Raw genomic sequence first — 21,688 nt, 5'->3', positions numbered from 1 at the left:
CCCCTGTGGTCAAGATGGGTCAAAAGACTGAGGTTTCAGCGCAAAGAGACGTAATTTTTTTAGTGTTTGCCATGTGCCAGATGTTGTGTACTACCGGAATTGAAGGTACTAAGGGCATGTGCCACCATACCTGGCCTGGAGTTTGATTTTTATTTTTTTTTATCTTGGGCAACAGGACTTTTATTGTCTTTACAAGGAAAGTACAGAAAGTATTTTACAAGGTGGAATATTGCAATTTGGCACTTGGATTGAAATTAAGAAAACAGTCTTCCTCCCACCTCAAGAAACTGATCTGCTTTAGTTTGTCCAGCTGTGAACACAGCCCTCAGGGTTTGTTCTGAGATAAGAACATTATATTATGACTTAGTAGACAGGAATGACCTTTGAGATGCCCGGAAGTGCCGAGAGTCTCAGTCTAGCTTGCCTGCTTTTGGCCAGGAGAATGAGCCTGCAGGCTCACTTACTTAGGCATCTTTCTATGCCAGCAATTTGACAGCCTTTTTAATAAACTCAGATGAATTTTTAAAGAGTTTTTGGTAGACTGGTGTCAAGATACTGAGGTACAACTGACCCTGACATTTTTGTTCCCCTTTCCTTATTTTAAAATCTTTAATGAGGACAGAGGCTTAAGGAACAACAAATCAGGTCCTTCACCTGCCCCCCACCAGATTTAATTTATTCATAGGCCAGGTCTGAAATAAATGACCCTATCAGTGTTTCTTGCTTAGCTGAATTCAGAGTAGATGGTACATAAGAAGGTGGATTTTGGGGCATCTAATGTTCGTCCACTTCTACTTATAGGGATTCAGTCTCCATGCATTTCTTCTGCTTGTTTTCCTCATATCCTGTCTTACAGAAAGGTCCGTATGTGTGTGTGTGTGTGTGTGTCTGTGTGTCTCTGTCTGTGTGTCTGTGTGTTTGAGTGAATAAGGGGTAAGGCTGTATGTGTGTCATTTTAGAAGGGAGATTTCAAGATATAAATTTCGTAATAAGAATTGAATTTACAGGGGCTGGAGAGATGGCTCAGTGGTTAAGAGCACTGAGTGCTCCTCCAGAGGTCCTGAGTTCAATTCCCAGCAACCACATGGTGGCTCACAACTATCTATAATGTGAACTGATGCCTTCTTCTGGCCTGCAGGTGTACACACAGGCAGAGCACTGTATACATAATAAATAAATCTTTTTTTAAAAAAATGAATTTACAAGCTAGCAATCTGATTTAGTGGGCAGAGCACTTACTGCGTAAGCCTGACAGTGTGAGTTTGATTCTAGAGCTCACAGTGGAAGGAGAGAACAGATTCACAAAGTTGTCTCCGGCTTCCATGCGAATGCCTACACTCACGTGCAATCTTGTGTGCAACCGCAGTAAAATGCTTTTTTATTTTTATTTTTATTTTTTTAGTTAAAAAAACCCAGGCCTAGCCGGGCGTGGTGGCACACGCCTTTAATCCCAGCACTCGGGAGGCAGAGGCAGGCAGATCGCTGTGAGTTCGAGGCCAGCCTGGTCTACAAAGTGAGTCCAGGACAACCAAGGCTACACAGAGAAACCCTATCTCAAAAAACCAAAAAACAAACAAACAAACAAACAAACAAACAAAAACCCAGGCCTTTATTGTTCATAGCCAACTCTTGTTTTTTGTTTTTCTTTCTTTTTTTATTTGCTACATAAGCTTAAGAGCTGTAGGAACTCTCTGACTTACATACAATTTTTGAAAAATGGCAAGCAGAAATTGAGACATACATGAAAAGGGTCTGAGGTAAAGCAGGGGGCCATGTTCCTCCTTCCTAGCTGCTTATTTTTTGTTTGGTTTATAAGTTGCTATCACATATACTTACCCCAGATTGCATTATTTTCTGCTAAGCATGCAATTTTTCTATTTATCTGCTTTTGAGACTGGGTCTCATGTAGTCCAGGGTAATTTTAGACTCCTGACTCTACTACCTTCACCCCTCGGGTGCTAGGATTACAGGTATATATAACCACATCCGTATTATGTGTATGTGTATGTGTATATGTGTGCATCTGTGTGGATGTGTGCACATGAGTGCAAGTGCCACAGAACACCCTGGAACCTGAGTCTCAAGAGGGTCTGAGCCACCCACATGGATGCTAGGAAACAAACATGGGTCCTTCAGGATCAGTATCCACATGTAACTGCTGAGCTTTGTATGTGAGGTAGATTCTCACTTTAACCCAGGCTAGCCTGGAGCTTCCTGTCCTGCTTTAGCTGAATGAGTGCTGGAGCATTAGTGTGTGCCATCATGCCCAGCTTAGCATGCATTTCAATGGTAGGAAAATAATTCCACCAACGAACAACCTTTAGAGTCTCTTCAGAAGACAGCGCTTTTCTCCACAGGACCCTCTCTACCCCTCTGCGTGGTTGTGTGCTTGTCATTCAGACTTCATCTTCAGAGGTGATTACCACCTCATCAGAAGCTGCCACGTCCAATATTATATATCTCCATACTGAGTTCTCCCACAACAATGGTCTTTTGTGTAGCTTTTATTGCTAATTGTTTATATACCTGTTTCTTTGTCATCTTCCTCCTCTAGGAAGAAAGGTCCTTGGCAGCGGCCTCTGCCTGTGTCTGAATCACAAGAGCAGTTCTTCAGGCAGTTTTCTGAATAGTTGTGTAAGGGATTGCACTTTTCAGATTAGAAAGTGTCTTCCACAGGCAGACCACAACAGGGAAATGTTTCAATAAGTAAGTTTGTTCCTTTGAAGTCTTTTTTTTTGGCCCCTAATATCTAGCATGATTATTTTGAGATTCATTCAACTTACAATATATATTAGTAGGTTCTTGCTTGCTCTTTAAAAAAGATTTATTTTTATTTTATGTGTATTAGTGTTTTGCCTATATGTATAAAGTGCACTGTGTGTGCATGGTATTAAGGCCAGAAATGGGCATTGGATTCCCTGGAGCTATTGTCACAAATGGTTGTAAGCCAGCATGTGGGTACTGGGAAGTGAACCTGGGTCCTTTGCAAGAACAGCCAGTGCTCTTCACCACTAAGCCATCTCTCCAACCCATACTTGTATATCATTTATTTATCTGGGCAATGTATGGTTGCCAGAGAACAACTTGCCACAAGTTGGTTCTATCTTACCGTGTAAGTCTCTGAAATGAACCCAAGTCTTCAGCCTGGATGGGAAGTGCCTTTTCCTGCTGAGCCATCTTGCTGGCCCTTGTCCTGTATGTTTTCTCAGTCTTTAGTAGTATCTAATTGTAAGAATATTCACATGAGGTGTCAATGCCAGTCGTTATGCTTTTAACTGACATTTATGTGTTCAGTTTTTTGAGGTATCCTTACGTGGCTCAGGCTAGTGCTTCCTGAGTGCTGGCTTCTATGGTTTCATATTTTAAAAAGTATCTTTTTTAGGTGATGCATAAGTGAGGTTTATTTTGTACTGGCAGTTACTTCTTAGTTAAGTGGCTTAATCTTTTAAAATTGTAGTTATTGATGCTGTTGAGTATTCTTGCTACTTGTTTTCATTTGTACCTGATGAGACAGTTGTGGCTTCTCTAACTGTGGGAGACCATTCCAGTTAAGGCTCTTGCTTTGTTCTTCATTTTTATTACCGTTGGATTATTGTTTGTATGGAGATGTCTATGTTATTGGTGCTTTTCCCTGAATGCTCTGGATATATATATAGGTTAATCCCTCTTAATAAATTATATTTTCTAAAAGTTGGGTCTACTATAAGTGTCTCTTATAGGAACTGCACTCATGGTTGGTCTATAGGGTTTCCTCATACTTGTGAGCTTTGGAGGAGGTAGTAGCAATGCATAGAGAGCAGTGGCTTTTGTGGAGAGTCAGGCTGCAAGGAGGTGATGCTGGAATTCTGGGTTGTGGGCGGTGAGACCATGCATCATGCCATATCACTGCACAGCTGCAAGGACCATACCCAACATCTGTATTGCCTTAGCCTGGTATTACCTTAGCACAGTGTATTACTTTTTGTTTCAGCACAGTGACTTGTGAGTTCTTATTTTCTTACTCAGAAGAGGCCTTAACAAAGGCTTCTCTCTCCCTACAAACCTGTAATGGAAAAGGAAAGTAAGCCGAGAAATTTTGTTTGTGTTTATTCTTTTTTAGTCGAGCAAAAGATGTGATAATACCAGCAAAGCCGCCTGTCAGCTTTTTCTCCTCGAGGTCTCCGGTCCTTGACCTCTTCCAGGGACAACTGGACTATGCTGAGCATGTTCGCCGAGATTCCGAGGTGGTGTTGCTCTTCTTCTATGCCCCATGGTGTGGCCAGTCCATCGCTGCCAGGGCAGAGATTGAGCAGGCAGCCAGCCGGCTTTCAGATCAGGTAATGTGCACTTTCCACCCAAGCAGTGACTTTCACATCTGTGTCTCAGAGAGGACGGCCCCTCAGAGAAATTGTGCCAGATTGGCCGTGATGTCCAGGTGAACTCCAGGACTATGTCAGGCGCAAAGCCTATGAAGAAGCAGGAAGGGTCCTGTCATCAGGATGGTCAAGTGGCAAGAGTGGGAAGAAGCTCACCCACAGTACCAGGCTCTGTGTTACTGCACTGATGGTGGGAGAGACCGAGAATCCCAGCTCTCTCATGACCAGCTTATGTGCTTATTATATGTTGTAAGCGGCACACAGGCCACGGTGCAGATGTGGAGGTTAGAGGACAACTTGCAGAAGTCAGTTCTCTCCTCTGCTTTGTAGCCAACTACGTAAATATTTATACAGGAGAAATGTGTGAATAAAAAGACTAAAGGTTGCTAGGTGTGGTGATGTAGTACACTTTGAGTCCCTGCACTCAAGAGGCTGATGCAGGCCAGCATGGTCTACAGAGTGAATTCTAGGACAGCTGGGGCTACAGTGACAGATATGGAAGTGATACGTTGATGACTCAGATCCCACAGGGATATTACAACTGGCTGTCCACAATAGGAAGCAGTTCCTGGGAAAGTCCCAAACTAGATAGATTTCTACCTCAGTTTATACAGTAGTCTTAGTCCTGGGAAATTCTACAAACAAAGCAGCCATACCTTGGATTCACACGTAACATGGGCTTAGATTCTGGCTTTGGATGGTAACAAACTAGACTTCTTCCAGCATCAAAACTAAGCAGGCATTTCCAACTACTGTGGGATGACAGGATGACTGTGGCCTATGCAGAGCAGTATTGAGCATTGCAGGACCTCTCAGAACGTTGCTCTCTGTGCATAGTAGCTTTGCTTAACCATTGTAGCAAGCAAAAAAGCACCCCACAGATTCCCAAGGGCCCATGGTGTTGTAGAATCATGATCTGAGCTAACATGAATGTTGAGCCCTGAGCTGCAGAATTCATTCAGAACTCTAGTTGTTTTTCCTAGAAACAAGAAATATTACAAATTGTGGTTAGGTGTCCTGTCTAGTACCACATAGTCTTTTTAACTATTTTATACCTCTAAGTATACCAGGTACATTCCTTACGCTGTTCCTATTTCCAGAGAGGAGCCTCAGCACTAGGAGGTAGTGACAGGAGGGCCTGGAGTTCAGTGGCTACCTCTTCTACATGCCTTTTGATACCCTGTCTCAAAAGAAAGACTGTGTGTGTGAATTATGTGTATACATACACATGTATACACACCCACATATATAGATACACAGCTGACAAGCTGGCTTAATGAGTAAAGGCATTTGTGTCAAGCCTGATGATCTGAATATTGAAAATTATATCATATCATATATCAACTTTTCAGGAAGGAGGCAAATTCTAAGGGAGCCCTAAGCATGAAAGAAAGCACCACTTTCCCACTTACTTTCCAGATCTCTGAATCTGGAGAACAAAGGTCTGTCTCCCATGTAGGGTAAGGTAGTGTTAGTTTGTGGCTAGTTTAAGCAGTGTATCCTGAGTGGTAACAACAGTACTCCTGTGTGCCGAGGACCGTGCTCATCTTCACAACAGCCCTCCAAGCCTTGGCTTGTGAAGGCTGTGCAGTCTGCTAAAGTCCCACAGTGACCCAACCTGTCCTTTTCAGTTCCTTCTAAATTGAAAACTTACAGTTCTCTGTGCATGGTAGGGAAAAGAGTGAATTTATTTTTAGAAACAGGCAGAAATCATTTGAGCCATATTGCTTAGTCAAATTAGCAAGATGGTAGATTGTGCCCTATTTTTAAGTAAGGAAAATGAGACTTTAACCATGGGTAAAGATTGTTGCTTTTTCTCACTTAGAAATGGACTCTAAGGGGCCAGAGAGCTAACCACCGACTACAGTGCTTATGGGAGCTTGTTGTTCTTCCAGAGGACCTAAGTTTGGGCCCCAAGACCCACATCAGCAGGTCACCAACTGCTTATATTGACCTCCAAGAAAATGCACGCTCACATTAACATACACTTACACAGGCATAAATTAAAATAAGAAAGAAAAAAGTACCCTAAAAACTCTGAAGAGTCCACACTGTGTTTGAGCATGTGTGCTATACTTGAAGATAAAAAGTAATTGAAGGTGTCTTTGCATTTCGGGACTTCTTATTGCTTTCTTCATAACTTCTCATGTTTTTTTAAAAAATTATTTTTATTTTATGTGCATGCATGTTTTCCCTGCACCACATGAGTGCTCAGTGCTCACAGAAGCCATAGGGCATTAGATCTCCTGGAATGGAAGTTGAGAGTGGTTGTGAGCTGCCATATGGGTTCCAGAAACCAAAGCAGGTCCTCTGGAAGAACAGTTAACTGCAATGTCATCTCTCTCTCTCTCTCTCTTATTTTATTTTACTTCATTTTATTTTTTGAGGCAGGGTTTCTCTGTAGCCCTGGCTGTCCTGGAACTCGTTCTGTAGACCAGGTTGACTTTGAATTCAAGCCTCTGGCTCTGCTGGGATTAAAAGTCTTGCACCATCACACCTGACCCAACATTTTGTGTTTGTGTGTATGGGTAGGTATGATGTGTAAATATGTGCTGTCGCATACACAGAGGTCAGAGGATAGCTTTTGGGAGTTTGTTCATTCCTATTGTGGGATACAGGTATGGGACTCAGATCCTTCGGCTTGGGGAACAAACACTTTTGCCCACTGAATCATCTCACCGACCCTGAGTAGCTTATGAAAAACTTGACACATACAGAAATGTCACATTATCTTACACATACCACTGAAGTCTGTGAATGTTGTCTTGACTGTTTTGTTATGTGATGCACCCCTCTGTAGTCAGAAGTTCTCCTAGACACAGTTCTGCTGCTGAGCTCAGGTCAGTGGAGACATTTGGTTGTGACACTTGAGAGGGGATAATGGTGTCATGTGGGCAGGGGCAGGAGAGCTGGAAGACACTGCTCTATCCTGCAGCCAGTTCTAGGTTCTCTTATTCACAGACCAGACACTCCTGATCTTCACGGTGCCTGGGTGCCAGTGTGGAGACACTGTTCTGTCCTTTTATTAATCTGTCTTAGTTTTGGTATATTTCAAAGTAAAGTGCAGATAGGGACACTTTTCCCTAAATACTTAAACCTCTACTTGTAAATCTATATTTAACCATGGTTTGTTTCACTTTTTAGTACTACCTTCAAGAACATGGCCTAAGAATTATCTTTTTTATTTTTTAAAATAGTCATAGTGTGGGGTAAAGGCATTTCCCACCAAGCCTAAGCACCTGAGTTCAATCCCCAGGACCCACACAATGGAAAAACAGTTATCCTCTGACCTCTGTAAGCATGCGGTCGTGTGTGTGTGTGTGTGTGTGTGTGTGTGTGTGTGTCTGTCTGTCTGTCTGTCTGTGTGTGTGTCTCAACCCAAGGTCTTTCAAATGTTAGGTAAGTACCCTAACACTGAACAACATCCCTAGCTCCCACCTAAAATATTCTCTTCAGCTGGGCATGGCGGTATATGCCTTTAATCCTAGCACTCTGGAGGCTGAGGCAGGAAGAGTTCAAGACCAGCTCAGTCTCCATAGTAAGCTCCAGGACAGCCAAGTAAGATCCTGCCTCAATCAATCAGTCAATACTAAAATTAAGTTAAAATCAAATCCCTTCAAAGTATTATTCATTTTAACATTAAAAACAAGTAATTTTTCTCTTGTGACAAACTCAGAGTCATAGCTAAACTCTGGAGAAGGGTCTGTCTTTCTTTGAAGTGTATTTATTTACATGTGAGACAGAATTTCACTGTAGCCCTGGCTGGTTGGAACTTGCTGTGTATACCTGGCTTGTTTCAAACTCAATGATCTGCCTCCTTCTGCCTCACAAATACTGGAATTAAAAAGCACACCCGGTTATTTTTCATTAAAAACAAGAAAGAATTTATGATTACTTTCTACGTATATGGCTGTTTTACCTGTGTATATGCCTGGTGCCCTAGGAGAGAGGGCACTGGATCACTGGGGGTGGAGCTACTAGAATTATAGTTGTGAGCCACCATGCGGGTGCTGGGAATCAAATCCATGTCCTCTGGAAGAGCCAGTGCTCTTCTGAGTCATCTCTCCATTCCTTATTTTTTTATTTTTTGAGGTACACTCTCATTCTGTAGACGAGGCTAGCCTGTACGTAACTCATGGCGGTTCACCTACTTCAACTCCCTCACCCTCACACTCTACCCCACCCCTGCCCCTTATTCCCGTGATTTACAAGTATGAACTACAACTTGGGTCTATCTTTTATTTTAGTGGTGAATGTCACCTTAGAAAGTTTAAAACTGGGCTGTTTTTTTGTTTCTGTTACTACTTTCTGTTCCAACAGAGGGGAACAAGTTCCGTTTGTACAGTTGGTAAGTTTTGGTAACTGTTGAGTTGCTATTCATAGTCATGTGAAACCTTCTTTGCCTCTGCAGGTGTTGTTTGTGGCAATAAACTGTTGGTGGAATCAGGGAAAATGCAGAAAACAGAAGCATTTCTTCTATTTTCCTGTAATACATCTGTATCACCGGAGGTAAGGACTTGTAATGGTGTTTCCAGTCCCACTTACACTCATTAGTTTCTCAGTGAACCTTTCTTCTCTATACAAAAATTATTATTCAATGTGGAGAATTGAGAAAAGTACAGATAGGCAAAGGTACATATAAAGAAATGGAAAGAGACTGATGATTACCTTAGCCATGTGCAGCCAGTGTGTTTGATTATTCTTTTCTGGCAATGTGTATGTCTGCCCTCTAGTTGTAAACTAGAGATGGGATTAGAAGGTAATGTTATTTCTTAAAGTGTTCTTTCTTACTCTTGTGAGCATCAGCGTGTGTTACAGCATTGTTTTTAAAGTATGAGTCACTCCATTGTATGACTGTACATTTTAGCTACTGAAAACTGTAATGCAATGCAGAAGTACACCCTGTCCCTCAGCCAGTTAACCTGGTACAGTAGCATGCTCGAGGTGATAACTTTTGCCCGGCATGGTGCACATGCCTATAATATAGGCTACTTGGGAGGCTGAGGCAGGAGAGTTATTTGAGACCAGCCTGGACAACTTAGTCTCAATCAGCTATCCAAATACATGGGAATATTAATTTAGTAGTAAAATGATTTCCTAACATGGGTGAGATCCTAGATTCAATCCCTAACCTTGCGAATGAGGAGGAGTGGGTGTAGTACCATTTCTTTCTTTAGGAAGAAAATTACTAGTGGTCCATAATTTTATGTCTACAGTTCTGAGGTGACGGAGGATGGAACCTTCATATTTCATGTTTTTTTGTTTTGTTTTTTTGTTTTTGTATTTAGTTGCATTCATTTTACTGAAAATGACAAGCTACTTATGGTTTTTATTTTAAACTATCTTGTTTTTCTTGTTGTATTTTAATTTTTATTTTTAGGTGTGTGTGTGTGTGTGTGTGCGTGTGTGCGTGTTGGTGTGTGTGTTGGTGTGAGTGCAAGTGTTCACTAGAAGAAAGAGTCAGAACCCCTGAAGCTGGAGTTATAGATAGTTGTTGAGCTGCCAGATGGGTGCTGGGAAACAAACTCTGGTCTTTTACCAGAGTGGCCACACCCTCTTTTGTTCTGTTTTTTCAAGACAGGGCTTCTTTGTGTAACAGAGCCTTGGCTGTCCTGGACTCGATTTGTAGACCAAGCTGGCCTTGAACTTACAGAGATCCACCTGCCTCTGCCTCTCAAGTGCTGGGATTAAAGGTGTGCACCATCATGCCTGGCTCCATTACATCCTCTTAACTGCAGAGCCATCTCTTTTAGGCCCAAAATTTAGTGTGTGTCTGTGTGTCTGTGTGTGTCTGTGTGTGTCTATCTGGCCTCAAATTTGATATAGATATAACTATATCTGAGGATCACCTTGAATTCTTCCAATTCCCGAGGGATTAAAGGTTTGCACTATCAAATCTGGCCTTATTTTTTTTTCCCTTTAAATTAAAGTTTGTTGGCAATTAGTAGGTTTGGTGATGATGGTAGTAATTAAAATTTTTTCTAATTAACTTTTTTTTCTATGCAATCCTGGTTGTCCTGAAACTCACTGTGCTGATCAGGCTGACCTCAAACTATCCTGCCTGCCTCTGCCTTCCAAGTGCTGGGATTACAGGTGTGCTCCAGTGTGCGCCACCATGCCCAGACTCTTGAGTTAGTGGCGTTCTTACCCTATCTGCCAGCTGGGCTTGTAGAATGTTGTGCTTACTGTTTTTCATGCTTCTATTCTTGTGGTGTCATATTCTATAGTGCACACTGAAGAATTTCTCATGGTTTTTTCGGGGTTTTGTTTTGTTTGGTTTTTTGTTTTTTTGGTTTTTGAGACAGGGTTTCTCTGTGTAGCCTTGGCTATCCTGGACTCGCTTTGTAGACCAGGCTGGCCTTGAACTCACAGCGATCCACCTGCCTCTGCCTCCCAAGTGCTGGGATTAAAGGTGTGCACCACCATGCCTGGCTGTCTCATGTTTTTATAACTATGTTATACCATCATGTGTAGTAATTCTTTCCTGAGCTCTGTATTCCTGCTGTTAACAGTAACCTTAATGTCAGTGTCTGTAGAGAAAAGAATGGTTACAGAATTGCTAAGTTTCACATACTCCTGCCTCCTATCAATCAGTAACATTTGTGTATATTGTAGGCCATTGAGAGAGACTAGAGAGACTTTTGATGAGTCTGGGAGGATATTGAGGCAGCCAGGTGAAAATCGGATTAGGTCATGAGGATCCCTAAATGGCGGTGTCACTCTGTTTGATAGCTGGATCAGAGTCCTGTGCATTCCAGAGCATAGCCATAAGGGACAAGACTTCAGCTTTGCCATTTTGTTCCTGTTGTAGTAATGCTTTTAACAGATGTCCGGTTTGCTTTGTGATCCTTTGTGTAAATGCCTTTGGGAATATTAATAATTACTTTTTAGTAGGCAAAAGGTCAACTGCCCAATGTTTCTTATTTCACAGTTTCAGTGTTATAGTAAAGATCCTAGAATTCTTTATTATGTGGTTAGTTTCTAAGGCTACCCTTTTTCTTTTTTTAGTAGAAATAGTATGGGAACTAATTTCTCTTTTGGAGAATAGAATGAGTTTAATTTACAGTGGATTGAGATTGATTGCATGGTTGTGTTTGTATCTTCCCCACCTAAAACACTGATCCTCGGTTCACCTCCTGAGCAAAGCAGGTTGCTTCCCTCTGAACCAGCTGCTAAAAAAGTAAAGATCTTTTCATAGCATGGTGTTGATAGCTTTTGTTACACATTACAGGTTTAATGCATGATGTATTGTTTTTAATTAATTAATTTATTATTATTACTACTTTTTTCGTACTAGTTTTGGACCAATCGAATACAAAGGCCCCATGAGTGCTGTTTACATTGAGAAGTTTGTTCGCCGGGTGATGAAACCACTTCTCTACATCCCATCTCAATCAGAACTGCTGGATTTTCTCTCCAGCTATGAGGTACTTGTCTTTCTCATCTCCTGTTCCAGAGGCCTTTTAAAGTGTGAACTAGATTGTTTGTATTAAGTGGGTTTTTTTTAGTTTATTTTGTTTTGTTTTGGTGTATAAGAATTGTAATTAATTGTACAAGATAGTAGGTTTCATTATTACATTTTCATACTTTTAAAAAAGCATCCTGGATTTTAGCAATTTAAAAAATCACATTGGTGCTGGAGAGCTTGCTTAGGGGTTAAGATCATGTACTGTCCTTTCAAAGACCCAAGTTTCATCCCCACACCCACATCAGGTAGCTTGAACCTGACCCAGCTTCAGGTCCAGGGGATCCCATGCTTTTGGTCTCCTCAGGCAGCTGTACCCTCCCCCACAACGACAAAATAATGAAAAAAATCACACCATAGAGAAGCCCAGCTAAGTGCTCCTTGAGATGCTGACTGTATGGGCGGCTGGCCAGGTGAGCGCTAAGAGACTAGAATACCTGGGGATTCTTGTCCCTGTTTTGTTTGACATGTTAAACACAGTTGACTAGAATATGGAAATAGCTCAAAGTTGCTATGCAGCTACTCATTTCTAAGAATACTTTTTGACCCTATAATATTGTACAATGAGGCACCTGGATATTCTTTTAAGTTTTAGTTTAGCTTTAAAAAACAAACAAACAGGGCTGGAGAGATGGCTCAGTGGTTAAGAGCACCACCTGCTCTTCCAAAGGTCCTGAGTTCAATTTCCAGAAACCACATGGTGGTTTACAACCATCTGTAATGTGATGTGATACCCTCTTCTGGCATGCAGGTGGACATGCAGGCAGGAACACTGTATACATAATAATACATAAATAAAAATTTAAGAAACAAAAACAAACAAACAACTGGACGTGGTGGCTCATGCCTTTAATCCAAGCACTTTTGTAGGTGGAGGCAGACAGATCTCTCTGAGTTCTAGGGCAGCCTGGTCCCAAACAGCTAGTGCTGCACAGAGAAACCCTGTCTCAAGAAAAGAAAACAACAACAAACTAAAAGAAAAAAAATCTAAAACAAACAACAAAACTGCAAATATGGGGCTAGAGATATGGCTCAGTGGTTAAGAGCACTTGTGCCTCGGGAGGCAGAGGCAGGCGGATCGCTGTGAGTTCGAGGCCAGCCTGGTCTACAAAGTGAGTCCAGGACAGCCAGGGCTACACAGAGAAACCCTGTCTTGAAAACTGAAAGGAAAAGAAAAAAAAAAAAAAAAAGCACTTGCGGCTCTCCTAGATGACTCAGGTTCAATTCCCAGCACCTATGTTAGGTGGCCAACAACTGCCAATAATTCCAGTTTTAGTGTACTTGAAGCCGTCTTCTGCCTTCCATGAGGATGCCCACATTTTAAAGATTTATTTTACAGTGGGCGTGGTGCAGTCTGTAATCCCAGTGCTTGGGGGGCAGAGGCAGGTGGATCGCTGTGAGTTTGAGGCCAGCCTGGTCTACAAAGTGAGTCCAGGACAGCCAAGGCTACACAGAGAAATCCTGTCTCAAAAAAAAAAAAAAGTTTTTTTTTGTGTGTCTGAGTGTTTTGTCTGCTTGTGTATGTGTATGTACCTAGTGCCCACAGGAGACCAAAGATGCTGTTGGATACCCTGAGCCTGGAATCATAGATAGTTGTTACCTGCCTGCCATATGGTGCTGGGACCCAGGGTTCTTAACCATGGTTGTTCTGTATTTCCTGCTGCTAAGTACATGCTTCTCTCACTGGACGGTCCAAGCTGTCGGAGCCAGCTTCCAGGCAGGAACGGATGGAACCTCGGGATCCCAGGTTCTGCTTCCTTCATGAATGGCTAGAGCACACGAAGCCAGGTCTCTGTGCAAGACTCCCTATCTCACCGAGTTTTTCCACTAGCTCTTTTTGATGAGATTGCCTGTACCAGATGGCAGCAGAAATGGGAGTTCCAAAGATAGTTGTGATACTAAAGTGTTACAACCCTTTGGTTAAGCCGAGGCTATAACAGCAGAGGGTGCAGGCAGAAGCCTTTGCTTGGTCGGCTCACAGCTGGAATGCAGGTCCTGTGGCTGCTCCATTGGGTCAGTGCCTGCATGGGCTTCATTGGTAACTGAAGAAGCTGTGGCAGCTTGGCCAGCAGCCAAGCACCGGGGTCCAGCAGCTTCAGGGAGGAGGGGAGCCTTTCTTTCCCTAGTCTCATCAGTCATGGTGGAGGAATGGAGTAAGAGAGTGAGGATTTATTTCATGAATCATTATAACATTATAAGCCTTGGGCAGTGGGAGGGTTTTCGGGGTGAATGTGTTTGATTTGCTGGGGCTAGGGGTGCCAGGGTACTTCATTTACATGCAGCAGCACAGTCCTATCATAAGAAGGGGAATGAAGTACTTCCTATGGGGGGGGGGGGTGGGAAGACCTCCAGGTATGGTTAGAGGTATGGAAAAAGGTCATCGGTTGGAAGCTAAGGCACCAAGACATCTCATTAGCACGGGGAGGGTGTAATTTCCAGGAATCTCCAGGTACACACTGAACAGGTTTCTAATCGGGAAAGGGTTGGGCCCGTAATTTCCCTGAGGGCTGTGAGACTCCTTTAGAAGATCTGGGCTTTCCCCAGACCAGGCAAAGAGGTGGCAACCCAGTTGAGGAAGGGAGTTCATCATTTTAGCTCCGAGCTCATTTTTCTAGTATTGCCAGACTTTGACCTTAACAGCAAGGTCCAATAAACCACTGAGCTATACCTCTCTAGCCCCTAAAATAAATCTTTACTAATTTTTAAAAAAACTGCAAATATATTCCTTTCTGTTTTATTAACCAATTTTTTTGGCTTTTGTTTTTTCTAGGTAAGGGTTTCTCTGTGTAGCCCTGGCTGTCCTAGAACTCACTCTGTAGTCAAGGTCTTTTTTAAGAGAAAATATTTTTATTTACTAGCCTAGTTTTTTTTCTGTGGCCCCATTGCCAGCTTCAGTGCCTCTTAAATTATTGTTATAAGAACCCTGGGTTGTATTCAGGAGGCAGAAGGAGAGGCAACTCACAGATCTCTGAGTTCAAGGCCAGACTAGTCTACAAAGTGGGTTCCAGGTGAGCTGGAACTATACAGTGACACCCTATCTCAAAAATAAACATACAAACAAACAAACAGAAAAATACCTTGGACTTGGCATGGTGGTGCACACTTTCAATCCTAGCACTTGTGAGACAGAGGCAAGCAGATCTCTGAGTTTGAGTCCAACCTGCTCTATATAGTGACTTTAAGCCACCAAAGCATACATATCTTAAAAACAGAAACACAAAATCCAAAAACCCTAAACCTTTAATTTAGATTTTTTTTTTTTTTTTTTTTGGTTTTTCGAGACAGGGTTTCGCTGTGTAGCCTTGACTATCCTGGAACTCACTCTATAGACCAGGCCTCCTTGAGTGCTGGAATTACAGGCATGGATCACCACTCCCGGCTATTTAAATAATTTTTAATTATTTTCTTTCTTCTTTTTTTATTATTATTTTTTTATTTTTTGGAGACAGGGTTTCTCTGTGTAGCTTTGGCTGCCCTGGACTCCCTTTGTAGACCAGGCTGTCCTTGAACTCATAAAGATCCACCTGCCTCTGCCTCCCGAATGCTGGGATTAAAGGCATGCACCACCATGCCTGGCCCTATTTTCTTTTCTTTTGAGACAGGGTCTTTCTACATAGCCCTGGCTAACCTAGAACTCACAATGTCGACCAGGCTGGTCTGGAACTCACAGATACCTATCGGCCTTTACCTCCAGAGCACTGGAATTAAAAGTGCATCACCCAATGCAGGTTAAAATAGTGTTTAGAAATATATTTTCGTTGTATGTGTTTGTGTGAGTCTGTGTGTGTGCTACTCATTTGTGAGTACCTTTGGAGGCCAGAAGAGCACATTGCATTCCTTGGGGCTAGAGCCAGATGTGCTAAGACCAATCCCTGATCTTTTGCAAGAGTAGCAAGTGCTTTTAACTTCTGAGCCCTGCTGAGCCATCTTCTCTCCAGCGCCTAGATTTTCTTTTTTGAGACAGGATGTCCTATATCCCAGCCTGATCTTGAGCTGCCAGTTCCTTTTCCTCACCTCCCAAGTTGTTTTGGGACTTGAGATGGGGGCAGTGTTCTTGTTTTGGTTTTGAGGTAGTCTCGGTAGTAGGGTTAGTAGTTAGTCCTCGCTGTTCTAGTAATTGCCAAGCAGCCCAAGCTGGCCTCAGGCACACAGCACTCTTCTGCCTCAGCAGGGAGCACCTGAGTCACCTGAGCTGGTTCTCCAAAATACTGAAAAATCTGATGTCAGGCTTGAATCAAAGCATTCCTCTGCTACTCTCTAACCTTGTGGCCTTGGTCTGATGCTTTACTCTCCTTAAGCCTTTATTTTCTCAGTTATAAACAAATAATCTGGATAAGACAAATGTCTAGGGTGAGAGTGGGGTGTGGGTCAGTACTCAAAAGGGCAGAGGCAGGGTGATCTACATAGTGAGACTGTCTCAAAAAACAGATAAACAAATACAAATTAAGAAAAAAAACTTTGGGATATAGTCCCAGTCAATGGAAAGTTTATCAGTGTTTTTTGTTGTTGTTTGTTTGTTTTTGTTTACAAATTTTATCAGTAAAAATATGGGGAGAATTCTGGACATGAGGTTGCTGTAAAGACTTTAAATGTCATACTGATAATGCTGGAGTTCCTTATTCACAAGAAAAATTTTTTAAAGTAACATAATTAAGAAGTGATATGCCATCCTTCAATTTTGCCCTATTGGGAAGTTTATAGAGTACTTTGCCCAATTTTTTCTGAATGAGAATTTTATTCATGATCCTCTAAAAGGGAAAAGAAGAGAAATGAAAAATGAACTACAACATAACAACACAGCGTAAAGCTTCTATGAAACTTCCAGTACATATGTGGCAAAGACAGATCACTTCTGCACCCAACAAGGGCATGGAAGGCAGCTCTGACATGTCTTCATCTCTTGTAGAGGAAGGTTTTGTTCGTTTGGGTTCTGTTGTTTATTTTAAGCCAGGCTGGCTTCAAACTTTCTATGTAATAAAAGGTGACTTTGAATTTATGGTCTTCATTGCTTCTACCTCCCTCATGCTGGGCTTACAGGCATGCATCAACATACCTAATACATGTTGGCCTGGGCATTGAGCCAAGGCTTCTGGACCTTAGGCAAGCACTCTGCCAACTAAATTACATCTCCGGCACTCTGCTACATTATTTTTTTCTTTTAAAATGTATTATGTCCAGGCCTGATGGCTCAGGCCTTTAATCCCAGCACTCAGGAGGCAGAAGCAGGTGGATCATTGTGAGTTCAAGGCCAGCATGGTCTACAAAGCGAGTCCAGGACTGCCAAGGCTACACAGAGAAACCTTGCCTTGAAAAACAAAAAGAAAGAAAGACTTATGATTAAAGCTGGGCACTGGTGGCCATGGGCTTATTCCCAGCAGTTGAGAGGTACAGGCAGGTGAATTTTTTTGAGTTCAAGGCTTACCTGGTTTATCTATTGAGTTCTAAGCTAGCCAGGGCTGCACAGTGTGACCCTGTCTCAAAAAACCAAACAACAAAGTTTATTGCTCTGTGTGTGTGTGTGTGTGTGTGTGTGTGTGTGTGTGTGTGTGTGTGTCACAAGGCAAAAGCTTGAAGTGTGCACATATGAATGTCTAAGGATGAGAGTTTTGTAGAACAAATGCTTTGTCCTGTGGTTCCTTCAGCCTGCACAATTTCTTACAGGGCAAATGACGCAGGCGAAAGACTCAGCTGGCTTTATCAAGTCTAATACCTAAGCTCTACTTTTCTCTAAATGTAATTATTTGGCTATGTAATCCCTCTGATACTGATGCCCTCAGTGGTGTTTAAAGGTTACAATGAGTTTGTCAGATGGTGCACACATTTCTGGTCAAGAAAGTTTTATTTTGTCTGCATGTTTTTGAGATGGTGGTCTATGTTGCCCAGACTGGCTTGAACTCCTGGCCTTAAATGATCCTCCTCCCTCAACACCTCCTATAACTAGGATCACACAAGAAAGTAGTTTTAAGGCATTGTCTTTGAAAGCTAACTCAGAGATGTAAGTAACAAGTCTTTTTTATTTATTGCATCAGTGTGTATCTGTAGGAAAGAGAAAGGTGTGCAAATTCCTGGTGTCTGACTCTTGCAGCCTTTGTATTTGCATTTCAGTGATACTTTCAAAGATCATACTCCAAGTATTGCCATGGAGCTCCTGTCAGACTCACCAGTGTGCTGATGCCATTCCTCCTAGGAGGGAGCTTATGTAGAGTGATATAGAGCAATAACTTGGTCTCCTTTAAAACATTTGTTTCCAATGAGTGTTACCCAGATGGGACTTGAATTTTAAAGACTTCTAATGTCTTAAACATGGCCTAAATGGCTTTTATGTGTTTGTGACCTTTGTTATGCTTCTTTTTTTTAATGTATATGAGTCTTTTTCCTGCATGTATGTCTGTGTACTGTGTGTAGGCAATACTTGTACAGGCCAAAAGAGGCTGGGGCTGGAATTACAGATTTTTGTGAGCCACCATGTTGTAAATCAAACCTGGTTTCTCTGGAAAAACAGTCATGCTCTTAATTCATGAACCCTTTCTCCAGTCCCTGTTGAGATAATTATTTATGTTTGTAATACTTAAGAGATATGTCATACTGGCAGATTTTGTTGATTGGCTTATGACTACTATATATAGGTATATTTGTAAAATAGATCCTCTGTACAAATCAAGAAACCAGGGTAAGCCAGGCATGGTGGTGCATGCCTTGGATCCCAGCACTCAGGAGACTCAGGAGACAGAGTCAGGCAGATCTTTGAGCTTGAGGCCAGCCTAGTCTGCATAGTGAGTTCTAGGACAGCCAGGATCATGAAGAGAGAGCCTGTTTCAAGACAGCAACAAAAGGAAATCAAGGTATACAGAGGACTTGACTACCTGGGTGAGGTCTGAACTGTAGCCTGAGTCCTCCAATTCCTCAAGGTCTTTATTATCCTCTTTCATTCCCCAAAGTAATGTTTGAGGGCCCTGAACTGAAACTTTAGTATCTGTTTGTTAATTTAAAACTTCAGTTATTTAGTGTTTGTTCTTTTTTTTTTGTTTTGTTTTGTTTTGTTTTTTGTTTTTGGTTTTTCGAGACAGGGTCTCTCTGTAGCCTTGGCTGTCCTGGGTTCACTTTGTAGACCAGGCTGTCCTCGAACTCACAGTGATACACTAGCCTCTGCCTCCCAAGTGCTGGGATTAAAGGCGTGCGCCACCACGCCCGGCCCTAGTGTTTGTTCTTTAGTTTGTTTTTTTGAGATGGGTTTTCTCTGTGTAGTCCTGGCTGTCCTGGAGCTTACTATATAGACCAGGCTGGCCTCAAAATCACAGAAATCCTCCTGCCTCTGCCTCCCCAGTGCTGGGATTAAAGGCATGTGCCACCATCACTGGCAATAGTTTCTTTATGTCACTTAAAAACTCCTTTCAGAGGCAAGAGGATCTCTGTGAGTTCGAGGCCATCCAGGGCTCTGTGTAACAAAGAAACCCCATCTCTCAAAACACTTTCATGACAGAATTTGGCTATAATTTTGTTTGTTTGGTTTTTTTTATGAATGGCTCAAAGAAATAACAATAAAAGACAAGAACATAGCTCTCAGTGCATATTATAGCAGCAGGTTGCTATTTATGGTTACTTTGTTATCAGTATTTATTCTGCAGAATGGAGAGTGGTCTGTATTTGATAATCACAAGATTGAGGTGGTATCTAGAATTTTTTTCCTAGATAAACACTAGTATAATCCAAACTTAAGCCTCATGAACATTGGTAGAAACTGCAGTGAACTTTCCCAGGGACACAACAGAGAAAGATGAGAGCTTTAAGTCATGTCCTACAAGCATGTTAGATTGTGCTTCCTGCAGTTACTCCTACTTCATTCTCAGACGGTTGTTCCTGCCTGTTTGCTTATACGCAGGAGGATGTAGTTTATTGCTATGGACAACATAGTCAAAGAGAATGTGGGTCATAGTTATTTCTGTGGCCTTGAAGTTGATTGAAGAAGGACTAGGACTGATGATGATGAAAGTTTGTTTTTAAGGATCATCTCTCCGGTATTGGTGGCTTTCATATCAAGTGCTTTATCTTTAAATCTCATGGCCAAAATCATCCGATTTTACCTTACAAGATACCTACAAAATGCCAGCAGTATTATTATTTAGAATTTTTACCTTGTATTTGTTACAAAATACTTTCTAAGCCTTTTTGTGAATTACTGTAATTTGCCTAAGATGAATTATTTAGCATATGTCTTTATTCTTAACAGTTTGACAAACTAAATTGTTTTAAAATTAAGCAGGATGAAAAAAAAAGGCCTAGGCATCTTCAGGAGTGTGTGTTAGTTGAGAGAAAACCTGAGATTTTGCAGAAAAACATGAATGCCCAGCCCCTAATATATTGTTTTTAGCCATAAATCTGTCTGAGTGTTAAGTAGGATTTTTGTCAGTTCATAGTTTTATACCACTATAAATAAGGTAGTTTTAAAGTGAATTAACATTAAGGCAGAAATGGTTCAAGTGCCAGTGAGTAAAAGCACAGTAAGGTAGCTGGAGAGATGTCGCAGAGGTTAAAAGGATCGGTGGATCACATACATACATGTAGTCTAAAAAAGAAAGTAGGGAACAGGATTTAAAAAAAAAAAAAGCACAGCAGGAGCTGGGCAGAGTGGCACACACTTGTAATCCCAGCTCAGGGAGGCAGAGGCAAGAGGATCTCTTAGTTCAAGGCCAGCCTGGTCCACAAAGGGAGTCCAGGACAGCCAAGGCTGCACAGGGAAACCTTGTCTCAAAAAACAAAACAAAAAAAGTGCAGTAAGGTAATTGTTCATAAGGCCACTAGAGGGTGTGTACCATCTGCCAAAGCCCACACTCTTCTGCAAATAGTGCCTGCTTCCTCAACAGGAAGCAAGCTTCAGAAAACAAACAGGAAGTACTAGGCTGATTAGTGTCCTGCTCTACATGTCTGTGTGAAACTTTAGAATGCATCCTTATTTAACAGTAGGGTCTTTGGAGTCAGGCGTGGTGGCGTGCACCTTTAATCCCAGCACTTGGGAGATAGAGGCAGTGGCTCTTTTATAGCAAGTTTCAGGACAGCCAAGGCTACTTGGAGAGACCCTGCCTGGGAAGGTGTGGGCAGGAAGGGAGGGAAGGAGAGAGAAAAATTTTGCAGATGTAATTTATCAAGGGTTTTATGAATAAATCACTCAGAATTTGGGATGAAATCCTAAATCCAGTGACTGGTGTGTTGTTGGAACATCTGGTTTAGAGGAGGACTGTTAAGGCTGGGGCCAGCACTGGAGCCCTGCAGGGCAGGCCTGGACCTTTGTGAAATGGAAGAAGCAAGAAAGATACCTCACCCTACCCCCACCCCTCACACCCCAAGACCCAGTTCTCCAGAGAGAAGGGAGAATGATTGCTGTGGGACCGAGCCAATTATTTGTAGTAATTTGTCAGGACAGCCCTAGGGAATGAGGCAAGTTCAGATCGTAAGTGCCATGAAGTGAGAGCAGTGATCTGGGGACAGCCATTTTAGAAGACGGGAAGTCTTCACTAGGAAAAGATATTCGAACAGGAACCAAAACAAAATGACGCTTGTGTGATCTGACCAGACAAGACCTGAGGAAATTGGAAAATACAGAGCTCCCAACTGTGGAGCATGCAGACCATGCCACCAGAGGAACTGGCATGGAATGGTGAAGTGAAGCATGTTCAGACCCTGAAAATGTCAAACTTGAGATTTAAAATCTCATCATGAGACAGACAGGAGTGGGACAGCTTCCTCCCTGTTTTCCGTGCTGCCTTGGAGCAGGTGGTCACAGGTAGTCAGTTACATAGCCCAGCACCTGGAATTCCTCCCATGCAAATAGAGCATCCTTGTCTCAGCTAGTGGATTACTACATTCACCCCCA

General features: G+C 42.2%; 1 protein-coding gene across 2 annotated transcripts in view; it reads left to right on the top strand.

Annotated features, from left to right (window-relative positions):
* Window positions 1–21,688, top strand: part of TXNDC11 (thioredoxin domain containing 11) — a 60,630-nt gene that overhangs the window by 1,383 nt on the left and 37,559 nt on the right. The window contains exons 2-4 of one of the 2 annotated variants that reach the window (XM_084763165.1): window positions 4,182–4,316; window positions 8,767–8,864; window positions 11,653–11,782. In XM_084763165.1, coding sequence (XP_084619291.1) covers window positions 4,182–4,316; window positions 8,767–8,864; window positions 11,653–11,782 — 363 coding nt within the window. Of the gene's footprint in view, window positions 1–4,099; window positions 4,317–8,766; window positions 8,865–11,652; window positions 11,783–21,688 lie in introns of both variants that reach the window. The other variant, XM_084763163.1, reaches the window with a different exon arrangement.

Source organism: Acomys minous (assembly GCF_964271855.1).
Source record: "Acomys minous genome assembly, chromosome: 16".
NCBI lineage: Eukaryota > Metazoa > Chordata > Mammalia > Rodentia > Muridae > Acomys > Acomys minous.
This window is presented reverse-complemented; position numbering and strand designations above follow the sequence as displayed.